Raw genomic sequence first — 21,668 nt, 5'->3', positions numbered from 1 at the left:
TTTGCCCTGCCCTTGCCCATGACCCAATCCCATGTTTGTAGGCCGCTGTATGCCCAGGTCTGGGGCCACTCACCATGTGAGTTCTTGGCGCCCCGGCTCCTGGGGCTCCCCGCCCAGCCCTTCCCTGGCTCCCAAGAGCAGCTTCCTGTGAGTTTCATCACCAGCTCCACCACGAGCCTCCAGCCACAGCTGGACCGGCCATGGGGAAAAGGAGGTGGTCCTGCCAAGGGACACACCTCTGCCCAACACCTGTGGTAGGTGTCAGCCATGCACGATCTGCAGCCACACGTGTGGATTTATGGCACGGCGGGGGTGCGTGGTGGGCCCTGATGGCCAGCACTGTCTGAGCTGACAGACGCCAGGCCCCGAGCCACGGGCTGGGGCAGTCTCTCCCTTAACCCTCCACCAGAAAACGAACCTTAGCTCGATTTCACAAGGCAGGAGCCTGAGACACAGAGGATGTTTTAATTTCTCTGTAGCCACAGCACCCCTGCCAGGCACCCTCACAATGCCTGTGGCAGGCAGTTCCTGTCACTGCCTGTCCCCTGGTGAGCAGGCCCAGGCCCAGGCAGGTCAGGGGCAGGTGAGGGGCAGGGCCTCTGACTGCCAGGCCAAACTGTCCGTGACCCTGGGACTGGCTCGCTTCTACCTACGAGCTTGCTGAGCTGAGAGCACACCCTTCAACCAGGCCCAGCCTGTGCAGGGAGCCCTGGGGGCTGCAGGGGTCCAGGCAGCTCCCTGACAGGTTTGCTGTCGGCATCAGCTGGGTCTGCCCAGCGCCCCTTTGGGCCAAATTACACCCATCGCTGTAAACACATTTCAGGGTAAATGGGTAGTTTGTAATTCACTTTTTGTGGTGGTGCTAGAAGAAGTGGGCGGCCGCAGCTCATGAAAAATTAAAAGTGAAGGAGGCTTCGTGACTTCCTGGGCACTGCAGGCTCCGCTTCTCGGGGCCAAGTCTGCCGGCCCGGCAGCTCCCCCACCACCCCTCTCTCTCCTCCCTCTGTGGGTGGATGCTGCTGCTGCTGCTGAGCACGTGGGGAGGCTGTCCAGACGAGTGTCACCTGGGAGAGGGGACGAGGGTCGCTGGGCCTTCCCCCTCTGACAGTTGACTCAGGCTTCCATTTCGGGGGGGCCAGGGAGAGGCCAGAGGATCTCTAAGGGAAGGCATCTGGGCATGCCTAGTCCTGGGCCAGGAGTCCTGACCCCACGGGCCCTGGGCAGGGACTTCCAGTGGGCAGCGGGGGAGGACCATGAGAGGCACATGTGCCGGGAGTGGCTGGCCGGCGACGGGGAGGGCTAGGGTTCAGGTTAGGCTTGGCATTGGAGACCCCAGGGAAGGAGCTGGGAGAATTTCCCGGGGTTTCCTAGCAGAGAAGGCAGGAGGAGCCAACCGATGCTGGCTTCCTGGTCTTTGCCTCAGTTTCCCTGCTCTGGTCTTTGGTCCCGGGAGGTGACAGCAAGAAGCAGGGGCCAGCCCTGGAGGGTGGGGCAATGGTGTGGGATAGAGCACTGGATCTGAGGGCAGGTGTCGGGGCTGAGGTCAGGCCCCGATGAGGATTGGCCAGGGAGGACAGGGCCGGGGCTGTGCTGCCCTCACTCCTGGGGGTGGGAGGTCAGAGACGAGCCCTCCTGGGGGCCGAGTCATGGGAGATAGACGGGCAGGTGGGCGGTCAGGGACGTCTTACCTGGTGATGTCCAGCTGTCCAGCAAGTTGGGGCAGGGGAGGCAGAAGTGGGTGGGACCCCGAGGAGAGCCTGGAGCCTTTGGGTTGAGGGCTCTCAGTGGCAGGGAGGGCTGAGTGGGGGGCCATTCAGGTGGCCGCGGGGGAAGTGGGAATGTCTCTGGGACTTGCCGATGGGTCTGGGGTCTGACATGCGGAGAGTAGAGTGGAGCGGGGTGCCCTGCGGTCTGAGGGGGAGGCCTCCTGCGTGGGGAGGGGCAGATTCTGCTTGGTCTGGTGAGCAGCACCCCTGGAGAGATGACCCGGGGAGCGGGGGCAGAAATGCGCTGGGGGGCTCCGAGCAGAGCCAGGGTTTGGAAGCCACCTTGTGTAGGTGGGGCCAGGCGGGCGGTGAGAGGGTGCCCCCCATGCAGGGTTGGGGCAGGGGAGTCAAGGAGACTGGAGGAGAGACGAGGGGACCAGGGTGGGCGGCAGTGTTCCAGGAGGCTGAGGAGGAAGGTGCGAGGCTCGGCCACCAGCTGCGTGGGCCAGGCAGGGCCCTGCTGGCCAGATTAGGGTCCGGTGGGGGGGGGCGCCTGGGTGGAGGGGCACGAGTAGGGGAAACCCCTCCATTGGGGCTTTGCTGTGACCGGGCAGGAGAGTGTCAGGGAGGGTGTGTTTCTGAGCTGGGTGCTTTGGGGACCCATGTGGTCCCCCAGTAATGTGGTGGGTGCTGCGGGAGGGCATGGGCTCCACTGAGGGGCATCTGTCCCCCTGACCCCTGGGCCCAGGCCCAGCCTAGCTTGTCTGACCAACTCCCCAAAGAGACCCTTGGGGGCTTCTCCTTACCCAGCTCCAGGTGGCACCTTCAGAGGAGCGTGGGACTCAGGGGTTCAGAGATGAGCTGGGAGGGTGTGGGGAGGGCTTCAAGGAGGGAGGGGAAAGGAGTCTGTGCTGGGGTACAGTGGAGTATGCTGAGGTGCAGTGGGAGGTACAGTGGGGTGCGCTGGGGTGCTGTGAGGTGTACTGGAGTATAATGGGATGCAGTGGGGTACATTGACCTGTGGCTCTGGGTTTGGACCCTGCTGGCCAGTGGGAGGCCTGTCCTGTTGCCCTGGCCCCAGGAGTCCAGTGTGTGGCCGAGTGATTGCACTACACCAGGACCCAAGAGTGGGGGAAGGGCCCCACGCCACAACACTTCCTCCTGGGCCCTTCCTGAGCCCTGTGCCCAGCAGAGGCCCCTGGGCTCCAGCCTGGGGCAGGTCAGGGAGGGGCTGGGGCTCTGCCCAAGGCCCCTCCTGAGGGCCCCTCAGCAGGGCAGGTCCAGACAGCTGCTGCCAACACGTTGTGTCTATCACTTACTTTGCCTAAAACAGGCTTTGGGGAACGATGAATATTTTAGACGCTTTCTGGAGATGTTGGGGTGGCCAGCCCCAGGCAGAGCAGCGCCATTAAACTTTCAAGGCAAGAGCGGCGTTAATTTCTGCGTTGACGGGAGCAGGAGCCTGGTCGGGGGGGAGGAAGTCCCCGGCTCATTGCCCAGGTGTTGGAGCCAGGGGACGATGACAGGGAGGTGGGTGGAGTGGATGGCCATGTCTGCTCCATCCGTCATGCTCCATCCATCCTGCCTGCTGTGAACACTGGAACTGTCATTCTGGTGGAATGTTAAGCTGTCGCCTGGCTAGCATGCTGGGCACAGCCGGCCACAGCAGGCCCATGTCCAATGCAGAGGCAGCGAGGGCAGCAGCCCATGGCCCCAGGCCCCACATGACCCTGGTGACCAGATGGCCCTTCCCCATCCACCTCCCCCGTTTGACATACCCCGCCAACTCCTGCTGGGTCCACTCTGGTCTGTTCCCAGGATGTCGGGAGCCTGGCAGGAGCTCAGAGTGTCTAGGGGTTGGCTGGGGTGCAGGCCAGCCCAAGGGAAGGGGAGTGGCCTTGGCTGGAGGGGCCCCACTGCTGGCCTGCGGACTGATGCAGGAAGGCTGCTTCCTTCTGGCCCATCTGCCCTGACCCTCCTGCCAGCTGCAGCGAGCCTCAGGGCACAGCCACCAGGGGCCACCAGACAGAGCAACTGACCCTGGGCTTCTGGGACATTCTATATAGATAATATGGTGTGTTTTGAGCCCCACGCTATAGGCCACCCAGGGCACACAGGGTGGTTGCCTATGACAATTGGGCCTGAGAGAGTGGCGTCCAGCGAGCACCCAGATTGCCAAGTGGCTTTGGAAGGGCTGGTGGGCAGGTCTGCTGGAGACTGGGGGGCACTCCTGGCCTGAGTGGAGGCGTCAACCCGGCCACCACCATCGTCTGTCTGTTTGCTCGGCACCTGAGGTGCAGGAGAAGCCAGTTGGGCCGAGCCCCCGCTGGCCTGGAGCCCCCATGCACCTCTCCTGCCCCCCAGGGTCCAGGTGGAGTTCTACGTCAATGAGAACACCTTCAAGGAGCGGCTCAAGCTGTTTTTCATCAAAAACCAAAGATCCAGTGAGTGGCGCCTGCGGGGAGGGTGGGGCGCCAGGACTGAACTTCCCTGGAACAGGCAAAGCGTGTGCCCGGTGATGGCTGGTGTGGGGAAGGGCCTGCACAGAGAATGGGGCTGTGTCGGTGAGAGGTGGGTGCGGGGGCCCTCATCTCAGCTTCACACCCCCTTCCACCTAACCGGAGATGGGCCCTGGAGCCTGTGGGGATGCCGCCCTCCTGCTGGACACTGGGCTGGGCTCTGGCAGTCTGGGGCACCAGCTCGCCTCCTCCCCTGTAGCCCTCCGCCCTCCGGCCCTCACCCTGAGGGGCTCCCTGGCCCCCTCCATGCGGTCCCACCCTCCTCCCTGCAGGCTGCCCCCACTGGCCTTCCCAGCAGGAGCTTGAGCACCTCAGACCCTTCCTGGGATGCAGGGCGGGGCGTGGAGGTTGTGCCCTTGGATCCCAGCTCATCCATTTGCTCCCCCGACCCCCACCTGTTCTGCCCCAAGGAGCAAGTGGCTCAGGGAACCCTCCGCACCCACATCTATCACGTGGGACGCAGATGGAGCCTCTCAGAGACCAGCCCAACAGCAGCTGCCCAGGCCATGCGGAGCACCCCATCAGCCCTCTCGGGAGCGGCCCAGCCCTGGGGGGCCAAGAGGTGGACGATAGTGGGACCCTGGGCAGCCCAGGAGCCCTGACACTCCCCTCCCCTCCCCTCCCGCAGGCCTGAGGATCCGGCTGTTCAACTTCTCCCTGAAGCTGCTCACCTGCCTGCTGTACATTGTCCGGGTCCTGCTGGACGACCCGGCCCTGGGGATCGGATGGTGGGTGACCTGCGGAGCTGGGAGCTGAGGGGCCCTGCTGCCATCACAGAGGCTGATGGGGTCAGCATGGGGTCTGTGCCCTGCGCCCGATGCCCAGGGCCGTGGGGAGTCCTTCCTTCCCTAATGTGACCCCTGTCCCAGTGTCCGCCCCCACCGAGCTGAGCCTAGGACCCTGCCCTCAGGCTCCAGCTGACCACTGGCTCGATGTAGGCAGAAGAATGGACAGTGGCTGTGTCTGCAGCTGCTCCTTGACCTGGAAAGATTTCTCCTGAGGGTCTGGGGTGCCCCCCCACTGAATGGTGCAGGGGAGGGGCTCAGCAAGGGGCTCTGTGCTCCCGTCAGCTCCTGTGGGGTGGGGACGGCCGCCCCCAGTGCTGGCAGAGTCTCCCTCTTCTTGAGGCTCAACCTGGTTCTGCCAGCCCCTCCTGGACCCCCCGGTGTCCTCTTCCTCAGTCACTTCTGTGCTGCTGTGACTTCCAGGGAAAGATGGTGGGAATAAGCTGCCTGCCGCCTTCAGGGCTGAAGTCTGGGGTGGGCCCACAAGTGAAGGAGCGGGGCCTCGTTCTTCCTGTAGCTGCATCGTCTTCCTGCTGCCCTGGCTGCTGTTAGGATGTCCCTGCCCTTTCCACTCATGGTCCTTGTGGGAAGCACAGTTTTCTTTCCTGGAAGCCAGTGGAAGCTTCTCTCTGGGCCCGTGTCTGACAAGGCTCCATGACACCATGGTGTGGTCCCCTTCTCATCGCCGTGTTGTCCCAGTGGACACCGAGCTGGGTCCACTCAGGGCTGGACTTGTCTTGAATTAAGTCTTTGGAAATACCTTTCCCATCTCCTTCACATGCTCTCTCTGGACTTCCCGATATTCCCATGTTGGATTCTGGAATGATCCTGTACATTTTTTATCCTCTCTCTCCTATTTCCCATCTTTTGCTCTTTCTGGGGAATTTCATTAGCTTTATTTTCAGCACTCTGAGTTTTCCATTTCTGCTCTCATGTTTTCTAATTTCCAAGAATTAGGATTGGTGAGGCAAATGGATGGGTGAAGGGGCTGGTGGATAGATGGGTAGATGGGTGGATAGGTGGGTAGATGAGTGGGTAGATAGATGAATTATGGATAGATGGATGCATGGGTGGTGCATAATGGATGGATGGTGGGTGGGTGGATGGTAGATAAATGGATGGATGGATGGTAGATGGAGAGATGGTGAATAGATAGATGATGGGTGATGAATGGAAGGATAGATGGACAGATGGGTGAGTGGGTGATAGATAAATGGATGGTGGATGGTGGTTGGATGGGTAGGTGGATGGATGGATTGGAGGATGCATGGTGGATAATGGATAAATGGATGGATAGATGGTATGTAAATTGATGGGTGGATGGTGGACGGATAGATGGTGAATAGACAGATGATGGCTGATGGATGGAAGGATAGATGGACAGATGGGTGAGTGGGTGATAGATAAATGGATGATGGATGGTGGTTGGATGGGTAGGTGGATGGATGGATGGGAGGATGCATGGTGGATAAGTGGATAAATGGATGGATAGATGGTATCTAAATTGATGGATGGATGGTGGACGGATAGATGGTATATAGATGGATAGATGGATGGATGGATGGATGGTGGATGGGCAGGAGGATAGCCAGCCACTTCCATGGGTGTTGAGTTTATAACAACAGCCCCAATAAGGCTCAGAAGGAAGTGAAGTGGTCAGTTGAGAGAAAAGGGGGAGAAAGCTTCTCGTCACCATGGGGCTCTGTGAGAGTGAGGTCCTCTTGATCAGCGACCCTGACACTGGTTGCAATCTCAGGCAGAACTAGCATGTCTGCCATGCCCCTGCCGCCGGAGCATGCCCCAACCAGCAGCCGGGTGTCCAGGTGGCTTGAGGAGGCTTGTCATTAAGAGTGACTTAGGGACCTAAATCTTGGAGTCAGTACCTTGGAGTGAGAGCTCAGTTTTGTCTCTCAGCTCTGTCTCACGGGCATTGTCCAGCCTTGTTTGCAGCAGCTCCGGCCTCCAAGAGGCCCTGAGTGCTCCACGGTAGTGCCGTGCACGGCCCTTCCCCAGCAGCCTGCGGTCAGGCCAGGCTGCATTCCCAGCTCTCTCTTGGGCTCCACCTCTCACGTCCCGGAGTGGGTGTGTCCTCATCCAGCCTGCCGGCCCCTCCTCCATTAGAGACTCTCTCTGGGGGTCTGCAGGGCGGGGCAGGCTGCCTCTTCACCCAAGTGTTGGAGCACAGATGCAGTCTAAGATGGGGGGTTAGCCCTGGGCAGGTGCACCCCACACTCCCTGAGCCCATGGCAATCCTGGGAAGGGCCCCTTCAGGGGCCGCGCTGGGAAGGGCAGCCGGGCCAGCTCCGTCTCTCCACAGCTGGGGCTGCCCGAAGCAGAATTACACCTTCAATGAATCATCCTCCGAGATCAATTGGTAAGTTCACTGCCCAACTGGAAGACCTTTCCCTGGCCCCACTCCCGCTCAGAGGCCCAGGGCCAGAGTAGGGTGAGGTTGATCTTGTCCAGCCCGACCCCGGGCCCTGGCTGAGCAGTGGGCAGCGCTGGAGATATCCCTGCAAAGTACCTCGAGGGCCCCCAGAGCAAATTAAGACTTACAAGTGTCACTGAAAGCCGGCCTGACCCACCCACCATGTCTTCCCTCCTGGCAGCAGGCAGCCCCTGCCCCTGCCTCTGGTGGGGGCAGTGCTCAGTCGCTGCTTCCCCAACTCTTGATGCTCTGAGCCAAGGAAAGCGGGCGCCCTGGTCAAGTAGTGGGAGTGACCCAGAGCGACTGGGGACTCCCCGTCCAGAGGTTGGGATGTGTCCCCAGGGTCTTGGCCACCTCCTGGTGGAGGAGCTTCTACCTTCCAGCCTCACACGCTTTATCCCCAACACCCAGAGCCCACGTGTTTTCAGCCGAGGAGGGACTGCCCCCTCTCAGCCCTCGTCCTGCACCCACACCCCCTTGGCACTCCCTGCCCTGCCCTGCCCTGCACAGCCGCCACCCTCCGTTCTTCCAGAGGCTGAGTCTCGCCTCTCCATTCCCCTGCATCTCTCCTCCCTGTTCCTTTCCCCTCACGGTAGCCCTGCCCATTTAGGGGTGAGGAGCTCAGGTTAGGAACACCCAGAGTGGGGCTGGTCAGCACCTCCCCAGCAGCCCCACACGTAGAAGCCCCGTCCCCAGAAGCCCGGGTGAGAAGGGGAGGCTGCCTGGGCCTCAGGCTGCCCTTGCCTGAGCATGTCCAGGGTGAAGAGGCCTCCAAGCCTGCGGCCCTGCCCCACGGCAGGCACCTCCCAGGGCGGCCCTACTGACCTTCTTTCTGGGGACCCCCTCCTTCCCTCCACATTCTCCTCCCCTCCGAGGGCAGGGTAGTACTCTCGGTCCAAAGGAGGAGGGGCTTAGGGTCAGCGGAGGCCCCCAGAGGTGGCTGGGGTACGCCCCCCAAAGCTCACCTCCCTCTCTCCCAGGGCGCCCATCCTGTGGGTGGAGAGGAAGATGGCTCTGTGGGCGATTCAGGTGAGTGGGTGGGTGGGCGGCCCTCTCCACCCCCTCCCCTGGCGCCACTCAGAGGCTCCTGTCCCTGCCCACTCCCAGGTCATCGTGGCCATAATAAGTTTCCTGGAGACGATGCTGCTCATTTACCTCAGCTACAAAGTGAGTGCCCGCCTCCCTCCCCCGACCCCTCCCCTCCGTCCGCCCCTCCTCCAGCCCCCAGCCCCACCCCCTCACCCCAGGGTTGGTCTGTCTCTCTCCCCCGCCCCTCCCCTCCTCCGCCCCTCCTCCAGCCCCCAGCCCCACCCCCTCACCCCGGGGTTGGTCTGTCTTTCTCCCCCGCCCCTCCCCTCCTCCGCCCCTCCTCCAGCCCCCAGCCCCACCCCCTCACCCCGGGGTTGGTCTTTCTCCCCCGCCCCTCCCCTCCTCCGCCCCTCCTCCAGCCCCCAGCCCCACCCCCTCACCCCAGGGTTGGTCTGTCTCTCTCCCCCGCCCCTCCCCTCCTCCGCCCCTCCTCCAGCCCCCAGCCCCACCCCCTCACCCCAGGGTTGGTCTGTCTCTCTCCCCCGCCCCTCCCCCACCCCCAGGGCAACATCTGGGAGCAGGTCTTCCGCGTCTCCTTCGTGCTGGAGATGATCAACACGCTGCCCTTCATCATCACGGTGGGTGAAGCTGCCGGCTGAGGAACGGGCCGCCCAAGCCCCCAGCCCCCTGACCCGTCTTCTCTGCAGATATTCTGGGCGCCACTGCGGAACCTGTTCATCCCCGTGTTTCTGAACTGCTGGCTGGCCAAGCACGCCCTGGAGAACATGATCGTAAGCCCCACCGCATGCCGGCCCCCCAGCCCTCCCGCCTCGCCTCTGGGCAGCCCCCCAGGACCCCCGGGGCCAAGGCTTGCCACATCCCGGCCCTGGCCAGGCAGAGCCAGCCAGCTCCACTCGGTGCCCCAGGAGGCCGGGTGACAAGTGGAAACACATAATCTGTCACCGTGAATGCCCAACTCCAGCCCTCACGTCCCCTCCCTGAGCCGCACTGAAGCTCAGCAGTGACACAGAAGGAGATCCACCCAGAGCTTTCTTGATCCTGGAGATGGGGGAGGCGGGGAGTGCAAGGTGAGAGCAAATAGGGGCCACGGAAACCAGGACCACATGGCCCAGGGCCACAGGCACACTGGGGCCACGGGCAGACCCTCTGCTGAGCATCTAGGCAAGGTCCCTGTTGCAGAACGTCAGCAGGCAGCGTGACCGCCCCCTCTAAGCCCAGGCTCACACCCCATCCTACTTGTAAAGTGAGGGTACGGTGCTGAGGTCACGGCCTCTGACCTGTGCCCAGGGCCCTCCAGTCCTGGGCCCTTAGCCCTCACCCGCCGTGGTGGAGGCAGGATGGTCTCCTGAGAATGAGAGTGGAGGTCGGGGTGACTGGCCATGGGGCCCTGTGGCTGTCCCCCAGGACAGAGCCGCGGCCGCACCCCTCGCCTCTCCCTTCCTTTACTCACATGTGTATTTGGGACATGTGGCCACGCAGGGGCCCTGGGCTCTGGGGCGGGTCCCCGGCTCTGCCGCTGACAGCGCCCATGTCCCGCAGAACGACTTCCACCGCGCCATCCTGCGGACGCAGTCGGCCATGTTCAACCAGGTGCTCATCCTCTTCTGCACCCTGCTATGCCTGGTCTTCACGGGGTGAGTGCCACCGCCCACTGGGAGGCCCCTCGTGGATCCAGAGGTCCTGCCAGGTGGCTGGCAGACCTCTCCTTGGGCAGAGCCAGGCCCTGGCATCTAAGACATCAGGAAGGCCTCGGCCCTGGGGTGGCGGATGGCAGCCTGGCCAGGACCAAGGACCAGGAGGCAGCTGGGAGCCCATGTTCCCAGACAGCAGCAGATCCAAGTCCGGCTCCTCTGGGGCCTGGGGAGACCCAAGTCTGACTTCCTGGTTGGTGCCTTGGGAGGCAGGTCTGAGGTAGTGGACTGGCCCCTGGCCCAGTGGGGACCCTTCGGTTTGGGGCTCGGCTGAGAGCAAGGTCTGGGAGCAGTCAGTGGGAAAGGTGGGGGCTCCTGGAGCCGAGAGCCCCCCACGCTTCTGCATCAGCCCCCTTTCCCACAGAGGTGCTGGCCTGGCCGGGTCCTGGTGAGACTGGTTACCACCTCCTGTCCCCCGGGCAGGGATGCAGGGCAGGCACCAAGGATGGGGAGGGAAGGAGGACCACATGCTTCCTGCCTCCCCTTCCCACTCCCCTGACACACACAGACCTCAGCAGAGCAGGCGGGGCGTCCATGGGGTGGAAACCTCGAGGGCAACTCACCAGCTCCCTCCAAGCAGCCAGCGCGCCCACCTGTCCACCCCAGGGGAGGGTCCCTGAGCACTGCTGTGTGCTGCCCCATGGCGTGTGCTGTGGGCCCCCAGGCCCTGCCGTCAGCACCTCCCAGTCTGGGGATGGGAACACCGGACCCCAGGTGGGAAACAGGACCATCCAACTCTGTGCTGGGCAGGGGGCTGAGTGTGCCCTGTCTGACCTCCTGGGTGAGGATGAGGCCTTGGGGGCGGGTGGCACGCAGGGGTTCACAGCCTGGGGGCCACACCTGCTCCCCCTGACTCCCAGGCCCACACTCAATCCACACAGCTCTGCGTCCTTGCTCCCAGTGAATTTTTCAGGAGCCTCGAAAGAGCCAGGGAGCAGGAGGGAAAGTCGGGGGAGATCTGAGTGCTGGGTGTCCTGGCTCTGGCAGGCCGCAGGCGGGATCCACTAGGGACCTCCTAGGGGTCCACTAGGAGCCCCAGTGGGCCAAGCAGCCCACACCCCCTACTCCTGGCCAGGACTCAGGCCCAGGTTGTGGGGGTCCCCTGTCAGTGATGGGGCCCCCAGGCTCGGCCTGTGTCTCTGGGTGACCCGGCAATGCTCCATCTCCGGGTGAAGAGGTCCCCTAGGCAGGCAGAGCTGTGAGATGGCTGAGGCCCCACCCACAGCCCCTGATCCCCCGGATTCTAGGACCTGCGGCATCCAGCACCTGGAGCGAGCCGGTGAGAACCTGTCCCTCCTGACATCCTTCTACTTCTGCATCGTCACCTTCTCCACCGTGGGCTACGGCGATGTCACGCCCAAGATCTGGCCGTCCCAGCTGCTGGTGGTCATCATGATCTGTGTGGCCCTTGTGGTGCTCCCGCTGCAGGTGAGCCCCGCCCCCCATTCTGGCCTTTGGCCCCAAGCCCAGCAGGGAGGCGGCCACCCGGACCAGGCAGGAGAGAGAGGGGTGACACTGATTCATGGTGGGCCCTGCCAGGGGCCTGCTGGGCAGTCTGTGGCCAGTGAGGCCCGGGACCATCAGGACAGTGAGCAAGGGACAGTAGTCTCGGGGTGCCACGTGCCAGCTCCCTTTCTGGACCTGGTGAGGGCGCAGTGTATGAGCAGAGGGGCTGTTGGGGTGGTCGGTGCCCCATTTCCCCCCATGCAGGGGTGGGGCTGGCCGTCAGGAGCCCTCAGCCGGTGCAGCAGTAGCTGTCAGGACTACATGGGGCACACCGGCCTGCTGCTTCCCTGTCCCCTGTCACCTCGGTTGAGCCGAGGTGGGGCAGTGTGGGACCAGAGCCCAGCCCAGCACCACCTGTGTTAGGTGTGAAAGGTGGAGGCCTGGAGAGGGGACCAGCTGGCTTCAGGCACTGCCCCCCCAACCCTGCCCTGGGCTCGGCCCTGTCGGGGAGGGGAAGCAGGGGAACACCCTCCCCTAGGGACCCACACAGCAGCTGTCAGCTGCTCCAGGAGCTGTGGGGGAGGGCACAGCACACCTTCAGTCGGGAGGAAAAGGCCTGGAGAGGGGACTGGGGGGGGGGGCAGTGGTGGGGAGCCAGATGCCAAGGTGGACACTCAGGATGTGGAGGGCACCCAACTGCTGCCATGATGGGGCTGGTGCACACAGGGGGACCTCTGCTGACCCTGAGCTAACGCCCTGGCCCTCAGCCCCTACCACAACCAGCACCCCCTCCTCCCTGCTTCCACCCTTGTCCAGAGCACAGCCCCCCTGCGCAAGGCCTGCCATGTGCCAGGGACCCACACGGGGCCGAGAGCCCTGACAGCAGCCTCGCCCCCACCCCTGTGCTCGCCAGAACTTCCCTTCCTGGACCTGCGTCAGCAGTGGCCTCCTCCGCAGGCTCCATCCGAAGCCTGGTCCTCCCCACACTCCATCCCGCCCCATGGCCACCTCTCCCTCATACCCGCTGGCAGAACCCCCTCGGGCCACAGAGCCCCGGCCACCTTCAGAATCTCAGTTCAAATTATATTAGATTTTTATACAATTGTATTTTCTAAATCGTACTTTTAATATTCTTTAGATTGTTAAGGTTTTAAGTTTATATTTTCAAAATTATGTTTTGTATTATATTTTAAGTTATATTTTAATTATATAATTATAAATTATGAACATACTTGTTTTTAATTATAATTGAATTATTCATATTTATTTTTATTTTTTAAGTTTAAAATTATACTTTTACATTACTATTCTGAACTCTTTCAAGCATGCAGAGAAAGTCTGTTCCCCTCAGGAAATACGTCAGGAGAGAGAATGGTCAGTCCTGCAGCCTGCCCCCTTCCCATGAGAGGGGCTGGGGCTGTTGTCCAGTCCGTGTGCCTGGGGGACACACAGATTCGTCAAGGGTGGTTTCAACTTAAATGGTGCGAGGCACCCAGGCTCCCTGCCTGATGTTGTCTGGACCCCTCCCGCCCCCATCTCCAGCTGAGGCTGTGCTCCTGTTCCGCTGCTGGGGAGCCAGGCACTCAGGCCCGACACGGGTGAGAGGGATACCCCGAGGAGAGGGAGTCCTGCAGGGCCTGGCTTCAGGGGAGCACATGCATCCCCTCCAAGGCCGGAGTGGGTGGTGGGGATGAAGGACGCAGCTGAGTCACTGTTGGGGCAGCTTCCTGCCCCCTCATTAACTTGGGGAGGCTGGCTGTCTCGTCAGTGACAGAAAGGGCTGGTCCCAACTACCTTCCTGTATTCTTCCACTCGACTGCATCCCCCCGTTAACACCCCTAGAGAGGAGACAAGGAAGTGCCCGCTGTAAATGTCCCTCCCAGAAGGTAGTTGTGATGACAGCTGACAGCATCCTCCTGGCTCAGGGCTGAGTGTCCTCACACATCAGTGGTAGCTTCCTGGGACCACCACAACGAAGTACCACAAACCAAGGGCTTAAAACAATAGAAATTTGGGGCTGGCCCCGTGGCCGAGTGGTTAAGTTCGCGCGCTCCGCTGCAGGCGGCCCAGTGTTTCGTCGGTTCGAATCCTGGGCGCGGACATAGCACTGCTCATCAGACCACGCTGAGGCAGCGTCCCACATGCCACAACTAGAGGAACCCACAACGAAGAATACACAACTATGTACCGGGGGGCTTTGGGGAGAAAAAGGAAAAAAATAAAATCTTTAAAAAAAAAAAAATAAAAAAAAAAAAAAAAAAAAAAAAAAAAACAATAGAAATTTACTCTCCCAGTCTGGAGGCCAGGGTCTGAAATTGAGGGGTAGGCAGGGCCAGCTCCTCCTGGAGCCTCTGAGGGAGCGTCTGCTCCTTGCCTCCCTCCAGCTTCTGGTGGTGCCGGTGGTCCTGGGCATCCCTGGCTTGTGGCTGCATTGCTCCAATCTCAGCCTCCTCCATCAGGGGGCTTATTCCTGTGTGTCTCTCTGTGTCCTCTCCTCTCCTTGCAAGGACACCAGTCATTGGATTTAGGGTCCGCCCTAATCCCATCTGACCTTATCTTAACTAATTACATCTGCAAAGACCCTATTTCCAAATAAGGTCATGTCCGGAAGTTCCGGGTGGACATGAGTTTTAGGGGGCCTACTACTAACAGTCAGATCATCTACCTCTCACCGCAGCCCTGGGGGGGAGGCACCATCATGCCATTTTGCAGATGAGGGGCCTCAGCTCAGAGTCATACAGCTGGGACAGGTGAGGCTGAAGCCCACGGTGTCTGCCTTCAGAATCCCACCCTGCACGGCCTCAGGGATCACCTTGGGGTCTCAGACCCCTCCCAGCTATGGAGCCAGTCCTGTGCCGCAGAGCCACCGGGTCTTGTCATGGGAACCCAATAGGTGCTGGATAGATTCGTTTCAGCAAAATTACACGGCACGGGTGGGCACCACAGAGGGTAGCTGCTGCTGTTCGTTTTAAACCGTGTTAAATAATGAATGGCCTCAATGCTTGAGACAGAAACAGTTGGCGACTTTCACAGGGTCTGGCTCCCACCTACAGACGTGGAGTCAGACTGCAGCGAGAGACTGGCGAGTCAGCACCCCGGACAGCTCCCCGGAGCCCTGGCAGCAGGCCCTGTGACGTAACGCCCACTTTTACATATCTGTCGTTTTCTAATTTAAAAGGAGTTCCGACATCCAAAGCTCATATCCAGGAAGTGTAGGCCGGGGCGGGCAGCGTCCCCAGACCTCGAATCACCCACACCCTTGACGTTGGCTAGTAACCAGGAGCACGGGAAGTGTTCCTTCCACGCCCAGCGTCTGTTTTCCTAATTCTGTGGCTTGAGAACATCAGTAGGCTAAGATACTTCCAGGCTTCTCCAAAATGGGTCTCCGGTGCTGATGAGAGACGCAAGGTCTCATAGTTACCTGGATGTCCAGAGTGCAGACCTCGCCATCCACTAACGGTCGTTTGGCTGCCTGAGGCGGGAGCTGGACGTGCCGCTATCCCACCCGCCAGCCGGGACGTCCCCATGTGGCCTCTCGCGTGGCCTGTGCCGCGCACACTGCGTCCTTCCGAGTCGCGGTCGGGATGTGGTTCCATCCTTGCCAGACCTCCTTGGTCCTGCTCCGGCCTCTGCCCGGGCTGCCCCCTCCTCTCTTCGTCCCCTGCTCTGTGCTGCCTGGGGCTCCACGTCTGCTGCTTCCACGAGGGAAAGGACCCCCCTGAAGTCGCCGTCACCCCACTGCTGGCCCTGCCCCAGGCCACCTGGCACTCACCTGCTCTTACCTGCAGTTTGAGGAGCTCGTCTACCTGTGGATGGAGCGGCAGAAGTCAGGGGGCAACTACAGCCGCCACCGGGCCCAGACGGAGAAGCACGTGATCCTGTGCGTCAGCTCGCTCAAGATCGACCTGCTCATGGACTTCCTCAACGAGTTCTACGCCCACCCCCGGCTCCAGGTGAGGCCCGCCCACGGCCCCGCCTCGGCTCCAGGGGAGGCCCCGCCCACGGTCCACCTCCAGGGGAGGCCCCGCCCACACCCCGCCCCTGCTCCAGGGGAGGCCCCGCCCACAGCCCCCACTCCTCCCGGCATTGTCCTGAGCGCTCTGGGCCCGGTTTCCCCACCTGTGCGGTGGAGCGTGGCAGCCACGTGGTTTCCTACACTGTAGAGATGGGTCCGTGGGGGTCCCACCTTTCCCTCCCGTCAGATACGCCGTCACTGGGGTCCGGAGAGGCAGTGGGTGTGACACCCCAAGAAGGCAGGGCCGGGTGAGCTCACCACGGGGCTGACTCTGGCCTGCCTGCAGGACTATTACGTGGTCATCCTGTGCCCCACCGAGATGGACGTCCAGGTCCGCAGGGTCTTGCAGATCCCACTGTGGTCCCAGCGGGTCATCTACCTCCAGGGCTCAGCGCTCAAGGACCAGGACCTCATGCGGGCCAAGTGAGGGGGCCTGCAGGCTGCAGGGGAGGGCTTAGCCCTGGGGGCAGGGGTGTGGTCCTGAGCCGGTCCAGCAGTGGCCTTGGGGGTGGGCGGGGTGCAGCGGGCCATCAGAGTGGCAGCAGCTCCAGCCCTGTGCCCACCACCGCCTGGGCGATTCAGACCCTGCACTGACCCGGCTGCTGAGCCGTCCGGGCAGGCCCAGCCTGGGTCAGCCTCCAGGATGTCCTCCCACCCCTGCTGTCTGGGGGATGTTCTTTGTCAGGTTCCAGGAGGGGCTCCGAGTAGATCAGGGTGGGACCATCGCTGCACAGTGTCGGGTGGGAAGACACGGGCTGTGGGTGGGTTTTCTTTTAAAGACAAGCTGACAGAGTGATTTGAGGTAAGAAGACTGTTGGCAGATGGAACTTTCCAGAATGTGCTGGTGCACACTCTGGGACACCCCACGAGCCTTGCCCCACCCCTGACCCAGTCACGATTTCATTCTAGGAACCTGAGGCATCCTTTGTGGTGAAATGTGGGTTGTGGAGAGGCTGGGGAGAGGCAGGAGACCCAGCACTGCGGTCCCTTCACCCACCCACCTCCTGAGCCCTGGGCCCCAACATCTCGCCCATAAAATTGGGGACAGGAATCAAGCCCCCTGCCGGAGGCGGCTCTGACCAAGGGGTGCAGCCTCTCTTGTGATCCGCTCCCCTGGGGAGACGCAGTGGCCGGGAGGAACAAGGCGGGCATGCTGGGTGACCTGAGGGGACAGTTTCTGCAACACGCCGTCTGCGGCCAGGACTCTTGGGGGATGGGAGGGGAGTGGAACTGGTTGTGGGTCCCCAGAACTCGGGCCGTCTGTCCCGGGGGTACAGGCCAGCAGGTACAGTCCACATCTCTGCCATCAAGTGCTCCCCTCCCTCCCACACCCCAGCACCGCCGGGGTTAACGGGGCACAGAGGATGGGCCCCACGGTGGTCAGGGCCCCAGTGCTAGGTCATTAGCGCAGACCGAGGTGGAGCTTGACAGGGCCCCCCTTCCGGCCCCTGCCCCGAGCCCCCGATGGCAAAGACAGAGCATGGACGGGTCCAGGCAGTGCTGAGCCCCGTGCTTTGCAGGATGGACAACGGGGAGGCCTGCTTCATCCTCAGCAGCCGGAACGAGGTGGATCGCACGGCGGCAGTGAGTGCCCCACCCCACCCAGCCCCGCGTAGGGCCCACTGCTGCCACCCACCACGTACCCACCTGCAGCCAGAGCTGGAGGACACCTGAGGGCAGAGAGCCGCCCCGCAGCACTGACCACAACCCCCCCACCCCCAGGACCACCAGACCATCCTGCGTGCCTGGGCAGTGAAGGACTTTGCCCCCAACTGCCCCCTCTACGTCCAGATCCTCAAGCCCGAGAACAAGTTTCACGTCAAGTTTGCAGGTACATGCATTTTGGGGAGTCACGTGTGTGCACACAGGCGAGTGTGCACCTGCGAGGGCTGAGGAGGGAGACTGGAGCTCCATGCACCAGGAGCACGCAGGGGCGAGGTGGGGGACAGCTGAGCTCCGTCCTCACCAAGGGGGATGGAGGCAGAGCCCACACAGGTCTGGCTGTTCGATGCCGGTCCTGCACCTGGGGGCCCCGGGGTCAGTGAGGACAGGAGCCGAGGGCAGGGGAGGGGCAGGTACATATGATGAGCACTCTATGGGCATGCGCCAGCTGAGACCTGGGGGTCAGGTGAGCAGGCCCCATGCTGGGCATCCTGGGGGACAGGTGAGCAGGCCCCACCCAGCTCTGGAGCTATCAGTCAAGCTGCAAGACAAGCACAGAAATGCCAAGAGAATGAAGAGGTTCCCGGGGTGGGTGCTGGTCAGGGCTGAGCAGGAGTTCATGGAGCAGACACGGGGGCTTCTATGAAGGGTGCCAGGCAAGGGGGCGTCTGCTGTAAAGACGGCAGGGAGGCCAGCGGGTGACCCCTGACCCTCCTGCCTGCAGACCACGTGGTGTGTGAGGAGGAGTGCAAGTATGCCATGCTGGCCCTGAACTGCATCTGCCCGGCCACATCCACCCTCATCACCCTGCTGGTGCACACGTCCCGCGGCCAGTGAGTGCCCGCCCCCATGGGACTGCCATCCAACCACGTGGTGCCCACCATGCACCATACCTGGGAGACCAGGCAGGGGGTGCGGAAGGTGACGAGGAGACCTGGGAGGGGATACATGTAGCTGGCAAAGGTCCCGCCCGGGTATCGGGGTGAGCCCAGGGGAAATGGCAGGGATGCCACGGACGGGTCATGGGCTCTGGACGCAGCTGAGGACGTCAGGCTCATTCTGGCAGCAGTAGGTGCCGGGGAGCTCTGAGCAGCCCAGTGAGGGATGGGAGCCAGGGGGGGCGGCCAGGGGGCTGCTGGGAGTTGCAGACAGGGCCTACATAGAGCAAGGGCCAGGTGGGGGACGGGGAGAGCCCTGGGTCTTGAGCACAGTGACCAGGCTGCTGGGGCGCGGTTTGGGGAGAAGGTGCATTTGGTTTGCGGCACCTGGGCCTGGGGCCCTGGGCAGAGCCCGAGGCAAGAAGCGGCCCTGGAACAGAGGAGGGACCAGGCAGGGGAGCAGGGGACTGGCCCAGGGTTCCTGGGAGGACCCACAGGCTGCCGAGGCCAGTCTTGACCCCAAACATTTTGGCATCCCCTAAAAATCAGACCATTGTGTTTATAGCTTTTTAAAACTGTCCTTTTTAAAAGGCTCGGGCAGACGGGGAGGTGTCTGGGGTCAAGCTGGCCATGCTGGTGTCCACCCACCACTGTCAGAAGCCATTCTGTGGGGGGTGGGGGGATTGGCAGCCCTGAGCAGGCGGGAGGGGCGGCTGGCCAAGGGGACGACCCGCCCACCCCAGGGAAGGCCAGGAGTCGCCGGAGCAGTGGCAGCGCATGTACGGACGCTGCTCGGGGAACGAGGTGTACCACATCCGCATGGGCGACAGCAAGTTCTTCCGCGAGTACGAGGGCAAGAGTTTCACCTACGCCGCCTTCCATGCGCACAAGAAGTATGTGGCCCGGCGGGCGGGCGGGCCCGGGGCTTGTCCATCCTCCCTCCGGTCAGCTCAGGGCGGGTGGAAGGCTGGGCGGGGCGGCGTGGACAGGCAGGGATAGCCGCAGGGTTTCACGTAGAGTCCACGTTTGGATCCGGGTCCATCCACACAGCCGTGAGACCCGCCACATGGCCCCTCCTTTCTGAGGCTCCCGTGAGGCTGACCTTGGGTCTTTGGGTGAAGTGCAAAGGGGTCCCGACACCCATGAGGGGAAAGCTCGACTGAGGGCCGGACCCCAAATGGGGTCCCTGAATCATCAGCATACTAGGAGCCCAGGAGGGGGACTCTGGGGCCCGTTGGTTGTTCAGAGGCAGAGCGGAAAGCGAGGGTCCTGAGGGTGTGGGGTGGCGGCCCCGTGAAGCCGCCCGTGCCCCGTCCGCCCAGGTACGGCGTGTGCCTCATCGGGCTGAAGCGGGAGGAGACGAAGAGCATCCTGCTGAACCCGGGGCCCCGGCACATCCTGGCTGCCTCCGACACCTGCTTCTACATCAACATCACCAAGGAGGAGAACTCCGCCTTCATCTTCAAGCAGGAGGAGAAGCAGAAGAGGAAGGGCTTCTCGGGGCAGGGCCTATACGAGGGGTCCTCCCGCCTGCCCGTGCACAGCATCATCGCCTCCATGGGTGAGGCCCGTCGGAGGCGGGTGGGACGTGCTCCTGGCCATGGTGGGGGGGGGGGGGTGGGAACCCTTCCAGCGCTGGGCTCAGGTAGGGAGGGGCCGGAGACCAGCTCTTCTGGGCCTGCAGGGTGACCTCGGGCAAGTTACGTCTCTCTGGCCTCAGTTCTCACACCTGTCCAGTGGGTGTATCCCTGCCTTCCTGTGGGGACTTTGTCGGCATCGGTGTCCAAGTGCCTGCTGGTGTGAGGCTGCCCTGGGTCAGGGGTCACTCTGTCCACCTCCACTCCAGAACCAGCCACCCAGGAAAGCCTAGGGAGGGGCTGCCAGCCAAGTCCAGGCACTCTGTTCCAGGGACAGTGGCCATGGACCTCCAGAACACAGAGTGCCGGCCACCACAGAGCAGCAGGGGCAGTGGGGGTGGAAAGCTGGCACTGCCCACAGAGAATGGCTCGAGTAGCCGGCGGCCCAGCATCGCACCTGTCCTGGAGCTGGCCGACAGCTCGGCCCTGCTGCCCTGTGACCTGCTGAGTGACCAGTCGGAGGACGAGATGACGCCGTCAGACGATGAGGGGCTGTCCGTGGTGGAGTGAGTGCTGCCTTCAGGGGACAGAAGCTTGCAACTTCGGGCAGGGAGAGGAAATGGGCCGCTGGACAGAGAATGAGGGGCTGGTGGCTGTGGCCGCATGGGGGAAGGAAATGTCCCCATGAGTGCAAGGTGCCCAGGGAGAGGTGGGCCTGGCCAGCGTTGGCGCTGTGCCCTGATGGGTGGCTGCCCTTGGGCTTGCCCCATTCTCTGAATCGTGTCTCCCAGGCAGCTTTATAGGAGACCTTGTGTGGCAAGTGAATCTTCTAGGGACCCCAACAGGCAGACACAAAAGCCAGGCTGTGCCCGCCCACCCCCTTGTCCTCCTCGGCCTCATGCCTTGGTACCATGGCCCGCTCGGTCGGGGTGGCTGTCCTCTGAGCATGGTCTGCAGAGGTCACAGATAAGGGAGCCTGAGGTGAAGTGCAGGGCAGGCCTGCAGACCACTGGCCCATCTGAGCTGTCATCTTGCCCCAGGTTTGGGCCCCAGGTCTCCCCACTGCAATGATGAGATGGGAGACACCTCAGTCTGTTCTGGCCAGGAGAGACAAGCAGCACCTGACGACAGGGCCACGGCCAGCCTCCGGCCTGTGCAACGTGTTCTTCCCAGCTGGGCTGTCACCGCCACCACTCCCGGCTCCTGACCTTTGCCTCTGGGTCGGAGTAAACACATTTTACAGATAGACCAGCTCCTGAGATCCCCGGGGACAGGCCAGGGGTCCTGGACACCATGGGGCAGGTGGCAGGGCTGGCCTCTGAGGCCATGTCCCTTGAGCCAACTGGAGACAGAGCAGAAGGCCAGCCCCTCCCCAGGCTGCCCGGGCCAAGGCCATGGCAGGGTGGCCAGCCCCTGCGTGGCGTGCACTGGGTGGGACACCTGCAGGGGACAGCCCGCTGGGGAGACCAGTGTGGCCCAGCGGAGGGAGTAGAGGAGCGGCCGAGGGCCAGTATCTGCCCACTGACTGGGGTGCTGGGGGCCTCAAGGAGGGGGTGACTGGGGGAGCCCCTCAGGGTTATACTTCCAGGCCTTGTGTAAGCTCGTGTATGAGTGTTGGGGAGGGTATGCATGTGTATGTTTTGTGTGTCTGCGTGTGCATCCATGTGTGTTGTGTGCGCACTTGCATGTTGCATGAAATCTCACCCCAGACCCCCAGGGAAAAGACAGCAGTCCCGGACACAGCCCTCCTTCCCGCCCCACCCCGGGGGGGCTGGGGCTGATCACGGGGTCCTGGGACTTCCTGGGTGGGAAGGGGAGCAGCATCGAGGGACCCCCCCACGCATGGCTGGTGGGCAGGGCTGGGTCTGTGGGGTTTGGCGCCCCCGTGTGGCCGCCCGGGGTGGGCTCTGC

General features: G+C 62.4%; 1 protein-coding gene across 8 annotated transcripts in view; it reads left to right on the top strand.

Annotated features, from left to right (window-relative positions):
* Nucleotides 1–21,668, top strand: part of KCNT1 (potassium sodium-activated channel subfamily T member 1) — a 73,497-nt gene that overhangs the window by 35,374 nt on the left and 16,455 nt on the right. For 6 of the 8 annotated variants that reach the window (XM_070597091.1, XM_070597096.1, XM_070597095.1 and 3 more), the window contains 17 exons: nt 4,071–4,150; nt 4,854–4,953; nt 7,328–7,384; nt 8,419–8,467; nt 8,546–8,605; nt 9,031–9,105; nt 9,175–9,258; nt 10,028–10,122; nt 11,427–11,607; nt 15,414–15,578; nt 15,927–16,063; nt 17,161–17,224; nt 17,363–17,471; nt 18,027–18,135; nt 18,924–19,073; nt 19,503–19,741; nt 20,089–20,323. In XM_070597091.1, coding sequence (XP_070453192.1) covers nt 4,071–4,150; nt 4,854–4,953; nt 7,328–7,384; nt 8,419–8,467; nt 8,546–8,605; nt 9,031–9,105; nt 9,175–9,258; nt 10,028–10,122; nt 11,427–11,607; nt 15,414–15,578; nt 15,927–16,063; nt 17,161–17,224; nt 17,363–17,471; nt 18,027–18,135; nt 18,924–19,073; nt 19,503–19,741; nt 20,089–20,323 — 1,989 coding nt within the window. Of the gene's footprint in view, nt 1–4,070; nt 4,151–4,853; nt 4,954–7,327; nt 7,385–8,418; nt 8,468–8,545; nt 8,606–9,030; nt 9,106–9,174; nt 9,259–10,027; nt 10,123–11,426; nt 11,608–15,413; nt 15,579–15,926; nt 16,064–17,160; nt 17,225–17,362; nt 17,472–18,026; nt 18,136–18,923; nt 19,074–19,502; nt 19,742–20,088; nt 20,324–21,668 lie in introns of those variants that run through there. The other 2 variants (XM_070597094.1, XM_070597097.1) reach the window with 2 other exon arrangements.

Source organism: Equus przewalskii, chromosome 26, assembly GCF_037783145.1.
Source record: "Equus przewalskii isolate Varuska chromosome 26, EquPr2, whole genome shotgun sequence".
NCBI classification, from domain to species: Eukaryota; Metazoa; Chordata; class Mammalia; order Perissodactyla; family Equidae; genus Equus; species Equus przewalskii.
The sequence above is the reverse complement of the archived record's forward strand: the minus strand, read 5'-3'. Positions and strand labels throughout refer to the sequence as shown.